The sequence below is a fragment of the Triticum aestivum genome, chromosome 1D (genome assembly GCF_018294505.1).
Source record: "Triticum aestivum cultivar Chinese Spring chromosome 1D, IWGSC CS RefSeq v2.1, whole genome shotgun sequence".
NCBI classification, from domain to species: Eukaryota; Viridiplantae; Streptophyta; class Magnoliopsida; order Poales; family Poaceae; genus Triticum; species Triticum aestivum.
The window spans coordinates 21,506,666-21,521,120 of record NC_057796.1 but is presented as its reverse complement, the minus strand read 5'-3'; the positions used below and the strand labels follow the sequence as shown (position 1 = coordinate 21,521,120).

Genomic DNA, 14,455 nt, shown 5'->3' with positions numbered 1-14,455 from the left:
ATATCCCAACGAACACAACCACCGATTACATCATATGGATCCCGATCATGTGAGGCAGCTCACAGGAACTTTGTATTGAATCACAAAGGAGAGAAGATGTCATCTAGTATTGTTATGGATCCTAAAAGGTCCTAAGGAAACTACTCACATATGACCATGGATGCAACAAGGTTGATGAAGATGGCTCCGATGATGGATTCCCCCTCCGACAGGGTGCAGAACATGGCTCCAGATTGGATCTCCTTGGAACAGAAACTTGCGGTGGTGAAAAATCCTGTGGAAAAAGGTACCGAGGGTTTCTCGATTTATGGGATTTATAAGCGAAAGAATGGGCATAAGGAGGTGCACAGGGAGCTCACGCGGCCTAGCCACGCGGGTGCCCCCTGGACGCGCCAACAAGCCGCGTGGGGCCCTCGGGTGGCCCCCCGGCAGGCCCCCACACTTTCTAGAATCCTCGTGTCCTGAAAAAATCATATTAAATTCCCTAGGTTTTCTTTTACCCTCATAGGTGTGGATTTTCTGAAAAGTCAAAAACATGCAGAAAACAATAACTAACTCTAGACACTGAATTAATAGGTTAGTCCAAAAAAATTGCTATAAAAAAGTATTCAAAAGTGATAATAGCATGAAACAATAAGAAATTATAGATACGTTGGAGACGTATCAGGCCCTAGTGTGAACATTAAAGGCAACACATTTTTCTTTTTTGTTGAACATGTATTATTTCATTTTTGAAATATGACCCACTGTCACTCTCTCTCCAAGATCATATGAAGATATTTTACCGAATAGTGATGAAAATCGACTGAAACACACACATTTTAAGCGTTGCATGGACACCGAGGCTTAAACAAACACAAATTCAAGATGTAACCTAACACTTTTGATGTAATCATAGTAGTAGGGGCTCTTTGGTTCAAAGGGTTTTCGAAGGAATTTTATAAAATTCTAATCCATAGATTTTTTCCTTATTGTTCCACTTGATTCAATGGAATCAATCTCCATTTTTTCCTATATATTGATCTCCAACACCAGGGTTTATAGTGGGAGGTTAGACCTCTTGAAAATATTTCTTTGGGTCTATAACAATTGTGACATCTAATCAATCTCTATGAGATTTTTTTCTTTTTCTAAGTTTTAACTAACCAATTCGTATTACTGAATCCACAAACCAAAGACCCTTAACTTGGCGAGAAGGTTTAACATCATATGCACGAAGCGCCACTTGGTCATGCGTTTATTAACTTACTAAAAATAACAGCTCAATCGTTGCTGCGGGAATTGGTTGATGTATAACTTAATGAGATATTTTTTGCGATATATTTGTATTAATAATATGAGAACTAAAACTAAGAAATATATATGATTTACTATAGTTAATTATTGTATAGATGGAAAATATTTATTGAAGAGAAACCTTTTTTTCTGTACATTAGGCCCCTTCCAATGCATATGTGCTTAGATAGGGTGCTAAGTGCATGAAATAGTTTAGCAAGTATAGCCTCCACTGCGTGGGTGCTTAGCTTATTGTTGCTAAATTTCCTTTATTTAATTATTTAGCATTAAACTCTTCGATGCATAGGGTAAGCTTTCTTCATTTAAGTATTTTGCATAGGTCCGCACATGTGACAGTGTTTTTTCTTGGAGTCACCAAAGTGCTCTCTCTTCTTCTTAATTGCTTTGCCATGTTATTTTATCGCCTATTGACATGCTTAGCACTTGTATCCCGTGGAGCATTGGGAAGGTTTTTATGCATGTTGAGGTTTGTTTTCTCATGCATGGTGAGGTATTTGCATATTGAGGAAAACATGTTAGCCTGGGCCAATTTAGTTATTTTATATAGGATAAGAACACGTCCACAGTAATACTCACTCTATAAATTTTTATAACTTTTTACAAGATGTTTTAGAGTCCATGATAGTGTCAAAAAACATTTTATACTCCTTAAGTTACAGTAGGAGTATTTCCGTGGACTTGTTATTATCACCATGATTTAATTTAATTAAATACTCCCTCCATTCCTAAATATAAGCTTTTTAGAGATTGTAATACAGATTACATATGAAGCAAAATGAGTGAATCTACACTCTAAAGTGTGCCTATATACATCCATATATAGTCTGTATAGCATGTGGTTGGGTTGTTAGGAGGACAGTAGTATTCTCAGCCCACCAGGGTTCAAATCCTAGTGCTCGCATTTATCCTTAATTTATTTAAGAATTTCGATATGCTTTCAATGGGAGGAGACGTTCCCGTCGACTACGAGGCGCTTATGGTGACTTTGTAAAATCTCAAGATGACATTGCCGGCTCAGTCTTTCGGAGATGCTCATAGGGATAGGATGTGCGTGTATACATGTATATATGAGCGCTTGCGTCTGTACTGTATAAAACCCAGAGCGGGAGTACTTCTCACTCAATTCTTGTGATGAAAAGAAAAAATTATGGAAGCATAAAGAAAACATCTCAACCCGTCGGTCCTCCCACTGCAACATTCTGATCCCCTTTCCCTCCTCCCATTATCCGCTCCTCCCGTCGGCCCGCCGCCAGTGGCCGACTTCGCAACAACGCCGCATCAGCGGCGTGGGTGTACCTGATACGGCGGCGGCGACGGCGACGAGCTGCGGGGGAGGCTATTCGTGCGGCACCGCCGGGGACGACCGAGGCATGCGGAGATCCAAGGGATCAGGACGGCGGCGAGCTGCAGACGAGCGGAAGCTCATCCGGATGGCGGACGAGGCGGCCGCAGCGAGCTCGATGCAAGCGGCGGCGGCAGCGGCGCTGGCCTCCCTCCACCTCCCTCCTCCAGGACTGACAGGTCGGTGCCCCAAAGTTTCTTTCTTTTCCCCTTTGCTTCAACCAACTCGAAATGCGAGCCAGGCTCCTGCATCTTTCGCTGGAGTCCATCGCAAGATCTGAACCGAACCAGCTAAAATCACGAGGAAATACACCTTTTTAGATCATGTGAACCATCCTAGATTTTTACTCTGGATTGAGCATGCGTTGAGAAGCAGCAAGAATTAATTTGTGAGTGTTGGGAAGCAGAAACTGACAACCAAGATCGGAAAATTTTCGGGAGAGGAGCACGGATAAAGCGGAAGGCGAAGCGGAAGTGGGGCTACGTTGGCGCTGAAGCAGGCGCGGTGGACTCTGGCGGGCTGCGTCCCCGTCTTCTTAGTCATCGCCGGTCGACTTGCAGGTATAAGCGGGCACGGTATAAGTTAGTCAACACCACCATTCTTGTATAAGTTGTCCAATGATTTTGTCCAACAAATGGAAGTAGTATATATCATGGGATATTTGTCCAATGTGTTATTCCTGTATTATGTATTTGTGCTATTGCATCCAATGTTGCAGTTGATAATAGAATACAGTTTGTTAAAAGCAGTGGGGTATGCTAGTCAGTTTTTTGGTGCATAATTTTGTTCCACTGATTTTTCATGTGACATTGAATGCCATGTTGCAGTTAGTTATGGTACATGTGTTGCGGCCGAGTTATCTCTGTTGTTTGCTCTTGTTGCTTTATATAAGGTTAATTTGCTTGTTTCTTGGTTACAGGGGAGGAGTTGGATCCATGGATGAAGTATTACATGGTGAAGTGGGCATCAGGAGCCGTTTCAGTGCTGGGAGGATTCGAGAGATCATGCGTGGTCTGACACCCCGGCAGCAGGGGTATGTTGCAAAGTATGGATTCGAGCATTTCAATCGTATCGGGGCATTCTCTGTTCATGAGCCACTGACTGAGTGGATCATGGGAAAAATTAACCCCCCGTTCTCTGAGTTCAGAATTAATGCGGACAAGACAATAGTTTTCAGCAAGCCCCTTGTTCAGAAAATTCTAGGTGTACCTACAGGGGGAAGACCCTTTGTACTGCATGGGCAGAAGTCGGACAAAATCAAAGAACTGCGAGATCTGTACTTAAATAATGGACTAAGGGCAACCATCCCCCATTGTGTCAGTTTGCTTAAGAACAATGAGGACGAGGAGTCCTTCATGAGGACATTCCTGCTTATTGCACTGGCGGCAGTGCTCACCCCCACCACTGGGAATACCATAGACCTTGACTACCTGTGGGCCTTTGAAGATATGTCAAAGGTTCAGGACCTCGATTGGGCAGGCCATATCACGGAGCATCTGATGGATGAGGTGCAGAAATTTCAGTACAAATCTAGGGAGGAAAAGATGAGAGACTTCTGGGTTGGCGGGTGCTTGCCCTTGCTCACGGTATGTCCTCTCTTGCTCTCCCCTTCTCCCTCCTGTTGACATGTCTTTGATGTTGCTGCTGGCATTTCTTTTCTGATGTTGCCATTATTGCCATGGCATTTCTTCGCGGTTATAACTTATAAGTATTTCATATTGTAGTCTGTTTGATTTTGTTGATTCCGCAGTCATGGCAATGGTGTGCCTCAGTTAAACTTATATAGTAGGCAGTTAATGTGGCAATCTGATTTTAGCGTTGGCAATTTTGTATGTCTTTGTTGATGCCACATTTATTTTACAGGGGATGCTGCAGCTGTGTTCAGTTCACACTGCAGACTATATGCGTACCTTCTTCTGTTTGTTACTGTGATGCTGTGGCTAGTGCATTTTCTTGTTTAAATATGTGTAGTTTATAGTAATATTCATGCCATCCTTTTCAGTGTCACCTTTTGTTTCACCAACAATGTTTATAATTCTATATGTATGAATCTTGTTTCAATCTCTGTTTTTTGTAGATTGCTTACATGGACCACTTGGATCTCCCAAGAGGGCGAATTGTAGACCATGAAATTAACTACTCGGTGCCCAGGATCTGCCATGTTTCTAAGGATGATTTCCAGTTTGCCGCAATTGCTGACCTGCATCGTCAACATTTCAAGTTTGCCACATTTGGGATACTTCCAGTATGTTGTTTTCTCCACCTTTTTTCACTCTGTAGTTTGTGTTTACAGCATACAACGTTTTAGCAGTGTGTGATCTTTTTTCCATTCTTATTCTTGTGGGTATTATGCAGTTCCGTGATAGAACACCATACACTGATAATCCAGTAACCGATACAGAAGTAGCAGAAGACGATCTTCGTATTCTCTCGAATGATCAAGTCTTATCAGGGCAATGGGAACTTGTAGAAGTACACGAGCAAAAAATAGACGAACTTGTAAAAGAAACTCAACCTGAAGCCCTTGGGTTTGCAGAAGCGAGCATCGATCATTTCCGTCTTGGAAGAACTGATATCAGCTCAAATCAAGGTAATGCTAAAGAAATGAGTACAGATTATTTTCATATTTCAAGGAGCTCCATGATGATTCGGTACCCCACGATTATCAGGAACTAAAAAAACCGCTAGCTGCGAAAGGGGCAGTTCTAGCCATTGTAGGAATACTGCAAAGGCGGCTGTGACACCCTCTTCGTCTGAGAAATCAGGTTACATTGTCAACTTCCATGCACATATGCGTTAAACCTTGAATTACTTGGTAGTTTTTTTACCTGTGAAATTTTATACAGTAGAAGACAGTGGTCGAGAATATGAATCTTCAGAGTCAGATGATCATCCGACACCTCCAGAAGCTGATTATGGGGTAATATTCAGGAGTTATCTATCTGGAACACAAATGGAGAGTGTAAACACGCTTATCCACAAAATTAAACCTGAAACTATTGTATTCGTGGCTACCATGAGGAAGTCCGATGTTCAGCTACCCACTCCTCTTCTGGTAAATTTACATTCCTTTTCCTCCAGCCTGAGTTTACTTCTGTTTGTTTTGCACTGACATCTCATCTTGCCCACATGTAATCAGATCATTTCGAAGGAACGCTCATTAGCCGCAGCTGCACGCTTTCCGCATGAAAACGGGGCCGTCACACTTCAGATGCCGGGCAAGAGCGAGAAGTGGAGGCCAAGATTCTTCATAGAAAAAGACAATTGCATGCTTGCGGGTAATTGGTTAGATTTTGTATGTGACAACCAAGTGCAGGCGGGCGACATATGCATCTTTGTACCGGCAATGGGTGGGGAAAGGTCCACATTCACGGTCCATATAATTCGTGCAGAAGCTACTCATCGAAGGGGTGTTAAAAGGGTTCGATCCAGCCATGATTCTCCGGTTGGCGTGGAAGGAATGACAAATCCAGATGCCGTTTAGGAATGGCAAACCGATGGATGCTCGCAAATGGTTGGGGGCAAGCTTGTCCACGGCAACGGTCTGTGTTCTGGGACATGTGCCTGTTTGAACTGAAGAAAAGTGAGAGGTAACACTAGTTTGTAGTAGAGCAGAATGGTGGGACATGGGAGCTAGCACCCGTGTGCTCTTTCTGTTGGTACTTTGTGTGTCTCTGGGATGTTTTGTACTATGAAATCAAGCTATGGCTAACTCTCTGATACTCCTATATAACCATCCTGGAAGATGCCGGTAATTTTAATTTCGAAGTTTCGTGGCAGCTCTGTGTGCATGATTAATTGCCAGGCTGAGACTTCTTTGTGGCACATCTTGCTCTGTTGTGCTAGTACCTTATGGGATCTCGGTGCTTTTTGTCATTTGGAAGTGGATATGCAAAAATAATTTTGTTACCTTCACATCGTTCATACTATCTTTCTACAAGGATTGTTTAGTGGTGCGGCCTGCAGCTTTGCTGGCATTGTTGGTGCAATCTCAACTTTGTAAGAACAAATCGATGCATGGGATACAAGTCTCAAGGTTTCCTTTGTTATCTTGCAATCTAATACTCCTATGTAACTATTCTTTCCAAAGACTAGAGCTTGAAATTCTGTGGTTTTTGTCTCCGTTTTTCTCTGATGATGAAATGAGTTAAGACTACATATCTGAATGTGCAAGGATTGTACCAGCGAAAACATATAAGTATGATTCTGAAGTTATCTTCGTCTACAGGAGATCAAAATCCACATTGCTAAAATGAATTTTCCTGTTATTATATTTAGTGGGATATTTTCCATTCTAAAATACTTCATTGGGATAGAGATAATAATTGTGACAATTTTTTGTGGCACAAGTCTTTGCAATTCCCATTGTCATGGTCATGACATCTTTCATTTCAAAATTTAATCTAATACAGAAAAACAGAGTGCTTCTTCAAGTCCATACCTGGAACATTTGGACGGCAAAATTGACAAATTTGACCTATGGACGAAATCAAATCACAGAATGAACTGTCCGTGAAACTATTTCACGCGGCTGACCTTTTTGTGTGACGCCCGACACGAAGGCGCCACACTACACTGTGCAACGCCTCACAGATAGGCGCCACACGCCTGGCCAGCGTCGCACCCATGTGATCCGAAAATTACTAAGTCAGTGTGCAGCGCCTGAGAGCTAGGCGCCACACTATACAGTGGAGCGCCTAGCTTCTAGGCGTTGCACTAGTGGTTGCTTCATTTTGTAGTGCAACCACTAGTGCAGCGCCTGAGAGCTAGGCGCCACACTATACAGTGCAGCGCCTAGCTCTTAGGCTCTGCACAATGACTTAGCAATTTTTAGGCAGTCTGGGGTGCAACGCTGGCCAGGCGTGTAGCGCCTATCTGTGAGGCGTTGCACAATATAGTGTGGCGCCTTTGTGTCGGGCGTCACACAAAAAGGTCAGCCGTGTGAAATAGTTTCATGGGCAGTTTATTCTGTGATTTGATTTCGTCCACATGTCAAATTTGTCAAATTTGCCCATTTGGACTATGCTTTTTTTTGCTTTGTACTGCATGTTTGAAATTTAAAGCATCTTAGTACTTATACAAATATTAAAGTATGCAATAAATAAAGTCCATATATCATTTTTGATATTGTTCGAATATGCAGAAATTAAACAATTGCATTTCTAATTACCATAAAGTTTCATGTTAACACAGTATATATGTATAGGGAGGAATGTTTCATTGTTGTACAGTTATATTAATATATAGTAATTCTAGCCCGAGCAGGCGGCACATGTTGAATGGTGTTACTTAATCACCAACATTAAGGAAGGGGACATATATATGATAACAGTAATAAATGTTATCTATACAAACAAGGGAAACATAACTTTTCAAAAATATTTCCTTTATCCTCTACTTCACTAAGACCAGTATTTCCTATATATATAACTAAAATGCTTAGGTTCCGAATATATCCTTGATGAATTAACGAGACCACTTAAGCTAAGAAGTGTTAAACTTATTCCCACCTAGGCAGGCGACAACCCATCCCCCCCCCCTCCCCCTCCATATGCCCCTCCGGCGAGGGGATGAGGTGAAGATCCCAGTGCTTCTGTTTGTTCTCCGAGTGGCGGTGGCGAGATGACAACATCGCCTTCGGTGTGGAATAAGGTATCTTCATCTCGCTCTCATTCCGATGGTGCCTCTTTGTATTGTCGGGAGGCATTTGGAGGATGGTGTGTCCCTAGATTCGTTTCTCTGTGTCCGAATTTTTCTTCTGCATGTTTGTCTCGTTATCGCTATCATGCAGAGCGGACAACACGGATGTGCGTCTTGGTCCTCCATCTCGAGTATCGACTGATGAATGTTGGCCAGCCTTGGCCTCGATGGGGAGCTTGTGAGATTTGTGTTCTTTGACTCTGCCTAGCCCGACATGGGGCGTTCTACAGGCACATTCCAAAATTTCCCTTCTTCCGTGCGGCGATCTACATAGCAGATCGCTATCGTCGGCATCTTCTGATCTACATATCGGCCGCTAGTTCTACAAACTTCTGAGTTTCAACAGGTTTGCTTCGCTGAGACGGAGACCTAGAGGCGGCAACTAGGTTTGCTCACTGCACACCGCCGATGGATGGAGGAGGAATAATACTGTGGTACCCCAATGACTTGGATGTATTTTTGAGTTTTTTGCAAGGGTGTTTTTGAAGGTTACATGCTACTCAATAATAGGAATGTTATCCCTTCCCCCCATGCTCTCCTCCTATAAAAACACCACCTAGCCTAAGCATCCACTCGCTAAAGATCATCCAAGACGAGGAAGAATCCAGGAGCATATACGAGATGGGCAAGAGACTGTTGTTCTTGGCCGTCCTCCTCGTCACTTCCCGTAAGTGTTCGAATTCGCACGATTCAATCGGATGCATATGAATTTTGCTCAAATTTGACTGCGCGCACGCCTGCAGTGGGCATGTCGACGACGGTGGTGCGGAGCGAGCTGGCGTGCGACAAGCTGAGGGAGCAGTGCATGGCCATGTGCATCCTGGCAAGCTGGTGCATGCACTGTTGCCAGGCCCGCGGCTACGTCGACGGTCGCTGCAGGGTCCTCCACGGCGAGACCACCTGCTACTGCTGCAAGGACGTGCCCCCCTCCCCCTCCCCGGCTCCCGGCCCGCAGAAGAGTTCCGCCGCCGGCGACCTCACTTTCGTCGCCGACTGAGGAATATGCGGCGACATCCTCACTTTCTTTATGTATCAAGCGTGAGTTGGGCCAAGTTCTGAATAAATGGACAAGATCTGCCTAGTAGGTTCATGCAATCTTTCCAAAAAGGATATGCATGTTTGCTATGCCAACTCGATCTTTTAGCTGCGTTTACCGTACCATCGGATGCAAAGGCCGGGCACCACGTTGGGCTCTGACGATTTGAAAATTAGTCTGGCCTCACCCGTTATCTAAGAAAACTTATGGCAACTTCCCAATTATCCGGCTTCAAAACCACCGTGGTTCTGTCTAACTTTGTTCCCCATACCTACACACTTATCTCAAAGTTGTAAGCTAATACCATCAGAAATCCCCGTTTAATTGATCATGTGTGCAGTGCGCATCCTTTTAACGGAAAAGTATTCCTGTTTTTCATCCAAAAGTTCTTGTTTGATGTCGTGCGTCCTTTTCATGCAGATCACATCTACAAATTGTGTGGCATCAACATTTTTTTTTTGAATATATCACATAGAATTTATGTTGAGTTGGAAGAGTGATCAAAGAAATAAAAGGTCTTCTTTAATATGTTTTTCATCGTACTAGATTTTCTTCCTTCACCAGTTATTGCTTATTTAATAATATTAGTCGCCACCCACATGAGCATTAATGTTAGCAAATACAATAAAAAAATATATCGCTATATCTGTATATCTATATCGCTACCTCTATCTATATCTACATCTATCTCTATCTTTATCTATTTGTATCTATATCCATTATCTCTTATCGCTTACTTATGTTATATTGCTATACTAATTTTTTTTCATACTTGTAATTTTATTTCACTTAAACTATTTTGTAATTATTTTTGGGTCAGGACATGGATATTTTGTTATATTTTTAAAGCTTCGGTAGCTGTGAGCTATGAAAGGGGCAGTTCTAGCCATCGTAGGAGCTATTTGTGCGGACATTTTGCAAGATATTTCGATGAGATTCGTTGTATGAAGCATGAATATTTGGAGTAATACTATAAGAGCTAAAACTGAAAATACATATGATCTATTGTGTTTGATTATTGTATAGTATTAAAATATAAATAGCATAATAGAATGCAAATTCTCATGCATGTTTGCATGTTGAGGTGGGCTTTACGCCTTTGATTCAAGGGAATTTTATAGGATTTTTTGAGGATGGAAATCCTTTGAAATTTTTCCTACGTTTGTCCTTTGATTCATAGGATTGAATCCCATAGGAATTTTTCCAATGAAATCTTTTGTACTACATTTTATAGGAAATCTAACATCCACTCTAACCTCTTTTCACAATTCCTTAGCTTTTCCCGTGAAATCAAATGCTCCTTGCTAATCCTATAGGATTCAAGTGGGCATGACACTCCAATCCTATATTTTTTCTATTCTTGCATTTTCAAAATCCAGCGAATCAAAAAGGTCCTAAGAGAAATATGTTAGTGGGGTGGGCCTTTTTCGTTGCATCTTGTGTCATGAGGTGACATGCTTGCATATTATGAGAAATATGTTAGTGTGAACTAGCTATTTAGATATAGAAGATACATCAAAGATCGGTTGTGACACCCTCTTCATATGAGATATCAAGTTTTATTGTCAACGACGGGTGTGACACTCTTCATAGATATCGGGTTATATTGTAAACTTACCATGCACATATGGGAAGAAGACAAGTGTTCGGGAAAATGATTCTTTTGAGTCAGGTGAGCTGATTATGGGGTAATATTCAGGAGTTGTCTATCAGGCATACAAGTGGAGAGAGTAAACATACTTATCCAGGAAATTAGACCTGAAACTATTGTATTCGTCGCTACCATGAGGAAGTGTGACGGTTAACTACCTAATCCGATTCTGATAAATTTCTATTATTTTCTATTCAACGGGCGGCTCACTGATCAGTATAAACTGTTTTTGTGATATATGATGTATGTTCTTGTTTTCTGCTTTTTTTTGGAAACACTAACGCCCACACGTGTGGCACTTCTCTAACTCGCCCACACGCCTGGATCGTTGTTCAGTGCAGTTTGCACGAATCTTGATATGAAAAGGTGGATTTGGTGTGCCACGTACGACGGGGCTGGTGTGTGGGCGTTGGAGAGTTTGCCCACACGCCCCACACCATGCTGTTTCCCAGCTGCGTGTGTGGGCGAACTAGTTCTGCCCACACAACCACCACCTAGTCCATGCGCGTGTGGGCGAATTGCTTTTCGCCCACACGACGACTCCTACGTTGTGGATGGCAACTGCAGTTACGCGAACGTGGCAACTAAGTAAACACACATGGCAACTATAATTCGTTGCTAGACGGCAACTGCAGTTGTGCGTACGTGGCAACCAGATAAACACACATGGCAACTGTGGTTAACCATACATGACAACTATGGTTGGACCACACGTGACAACTAGGTAAACACACATGGCAACTACTGTTTGACTATATGTGGCAAGTAGTTAATCACATACGGCAACTACGGTTTGATTACACGCGGCAACTACCATAAATTAGACATGGCAACTATAGTTAACCAAAACAGATGGAGTTGCCATGCTTTTACAACTACACTTGCCATCCCAGATAACTACATTTGCCATCCCGGATGGCAACTAAATCGTCATCCCGCGGGCACCTAACGTAGTTGGCCAGGACGTGTGGGCATTCTTGCTTCGTGCCACACGCGCGAGGTGGAGATGAGTAGTTCTTGTTGAACGTGTGGCACGAAGTAGCTGCGCCCACACGTGTGGGCAATTCTAATATCCGCCCACACATAGCCCGTGTGGACTGCCTCGTGCTCACGCCACACACGGTGTGTGGGCGGATGCCTAATATACCACACGTGTGGCAGTTATCGGCGTCTTTTTTTGGCGGGAGGGGGGGATCTTGTCACCTGCTGTTGATGATGAAGAACGAGAGGGAGCTTGCTGCCACGGTTGTGCATATCATTTCTTTCCAGATATCAGCTCTGGTTTGTGGTCCAGTAGAAGGATGGGAACGATATATAACACCTCCATGCTCTTTATTGTCTTTGGTAATTTGATTTGAAATATGATCTATGACTTGTTCACACATCGTTATTGTTGATCTGAGTGAAGCGACGTTTATCACAGCTTGATTGCATACCATATACTGTATTCAGCATAGATTTAAAGATCGGAAAAACTAATGCCCACACGTGTTGGCGTTTGCACATCGCCCACACGCCTCCATCACCACTCATTTTGCCACGTATGAACATATGACATCAGCAGAAATCTTTTTGGTTTTCGGCTTAAAAATGTTTTATCTTCTAATTAAAAAAGCGAATTAAAAATCCGTTTTCACCATTAAATCCGTCTCGACGAGATCTTCAAAACTAGACCCCATGTTGATATGTTTCGACGAATTTTTTTTTGCCCAAAATTTGCCATGATGTTTACACTCTAGTTGCCATAGTGTTTAAACTAAAGTTGCCATGTGGCAATTTTAGTTTGTAGATCATGGCAATTTTTGTTTTTCGATGATGGCAATTCCAGTACTTTGACCATGAAAATATTTTTTTGTATAAACCATGGCAATTTTAAGTGTTTGTATCATTGCAATTTTAATTTATAGTGCATGGCAAGTCTAATTTCTTAATTCCCCGTTTTATAATATGTCAAAATTTACTTTTAAATGTAGAAAAAATAGCTGAAACATATCATGGCAACTTCAGTGTAAACATCATGGCAATTTATGTGCAATAGACACGGCAACTTTTAACCAAATTTTTTTTGTCGAAATATATTGATATGAGATCTAGTTTCGAAGATCTTGTCACGAGGGATTTAATGGTGAAAACGGATCTTCAATCGGATTTTTCATTTAAGAGATAAAATATTTTAAAAACAGAAAATCCAAAAAGATTTTCACATGTATGCATGTGGTGACATGGCGTAGTCTGTGTACTATAGGGCGTGTGGGCGGGTTTGGTTCCCACCATACATGTGAGCGTTAGCGTTGTCCTTAAAGATTTATTCGACACGTCAAACTTTCAATCTGCGTTACAATGTTTATCTAAAGCCTGCCAAAAGCGCACACGCGCAGCAAACACTCTGGATTAACCATACATACATATGCCACACGCAAGCAATGTTTCAGCCTATATCACCCCAAGCAATGTTCTATGCTTCTACTCTACGCATGATATGAAAAATAAAGATGTGAAATAGTAGCACACAGTATTACAATTGAATGTACGTGCTGCCACCATAATAACATCGGAGGTGCTCATAAGGGTAGGATGTGTGTGTGCATTTATAGGGATGAGTGTATGCGCGCATATATGAGCGTTTCCGTCTGTACCATGTTAAGAAAAAAAACATCGGGAGTGCTAAAACTGAGCTAGATGATTTTTATTTTGGTCTCATTCACGTGTGTAACCATCCGATTGAATTTTGTATAGATTCGTGCTTTGTGCTGTGCGATGGACTTGTTGGAGCGACGTGGGCATGGCCCATTCTCTTTTTGTTTTTCGCCTGGTTGTTGGGATTACGTGTTGTAGTCGTTTTTTGGGCTTTCTACCTTGCCGGTCGAGTTGTGGCCGGGCAGCCCTTGCTTTTGTGGGCTTTTTTTATTTTTCTATTTAGGGTAGACTTGTTATTTATATTTTTTTCCTTTTCTTGTTAGACTACCATTGGGTAGTTGTTATTTTTTTGTGGTAGGTGCTTTCTCATTGTTTGAATGTGTATATTTTTTGCATTTTATTAGGTAAAAGAACGATTGTGGATTTAATTTTTGTCCAACGTTTTCATTTTTGTGTTTTGTCACAACGTGAAAACAAAATTTTAAGGAGAGACCACATGAATATCCATTTATGAGCTCAGACTCACTTGCACCCGGTGAAGAGAAAATTCACAAAAAATACTAAAAAACTTCACGAAAATCCGAAACTTTTTACATGGAAGATAATTTGGTGCGTGAGGTGCACTTCAAATTTCAGACCATTTGAACATATGAAAAACTCTTAGGAAAAAAGAGAAATTGAGTCAGAACAATACATGAACTGTAAACTTTTTCATAGACCTCAAATTTTTTTTTGCTGAGAGCTACTCAAATGTCCAAATGATCTCAAATTTGGAGTGCACCTCATGCACTAA

General features: G+C 41.9%; 2 protein-coding genes across 3 annotated transcripts; both read left to right on the top strand.

The window, feature by feature from the left end:
- The first annotated feature begins 2,444 nt into the window (after positions 1-2,444).
- On the top strand, positions 2,445-6,417 carry LOC123180025 (uncharacterized). 2 transcript variants are annotated; one of them, XM_044591980.1, is made up of 8 exons: positions 2,445-2,817; positions 3,045-3,198; positions 3,558-4,224; positions 4,716-4,883; positions 4,994-5,228; positions 5,308-5,403; positions 5,488-5,693; positions 5,778-6,417. In XM_044591980.1, the coding sequence occupies exons 1-8, from the start codon at positions 2,667-2,669 to the stop codon at positions 6,120-6,122; spliced, it is 2,022 nt and encodes a 673-aa protein (XP_044447915.1). In that variant the 5' UTR covers positions 2,445-2,666; the 3' UTR covers positions 6,123-6,417. The 2 variants fall into 2 exon arrangements, with proteins under 2 accessions (XP_044447915.1, XP_044447914.1); XM_044591979.1 differs by having other exon boundaries at positions 5,485-5,693.
- Positions 6,418-8,819: 2,402 nt separating this feature from the next.
- Positions 8,820-9,698, top strand: LOC123163671 (defensin-2-like). The gene is made up of 2 exons (XM_044581033.1): positions 8,820-9,005; positions 9,082-9,698. Exons 1-2 carry the CDS (start codon positions 8,960-8,962, stop codon positions 9,333-9,335), a joined length of 300 nt encoding a protein of 99 aa, XP_044436968.1. The 5' UTR covers positions 8,820-8,959; the 3' UTR covers positions 9,336-9,698.
- The last annotated feature ends 4,757 nt before the right edge of the window (positions 9,699-14,455 follow it).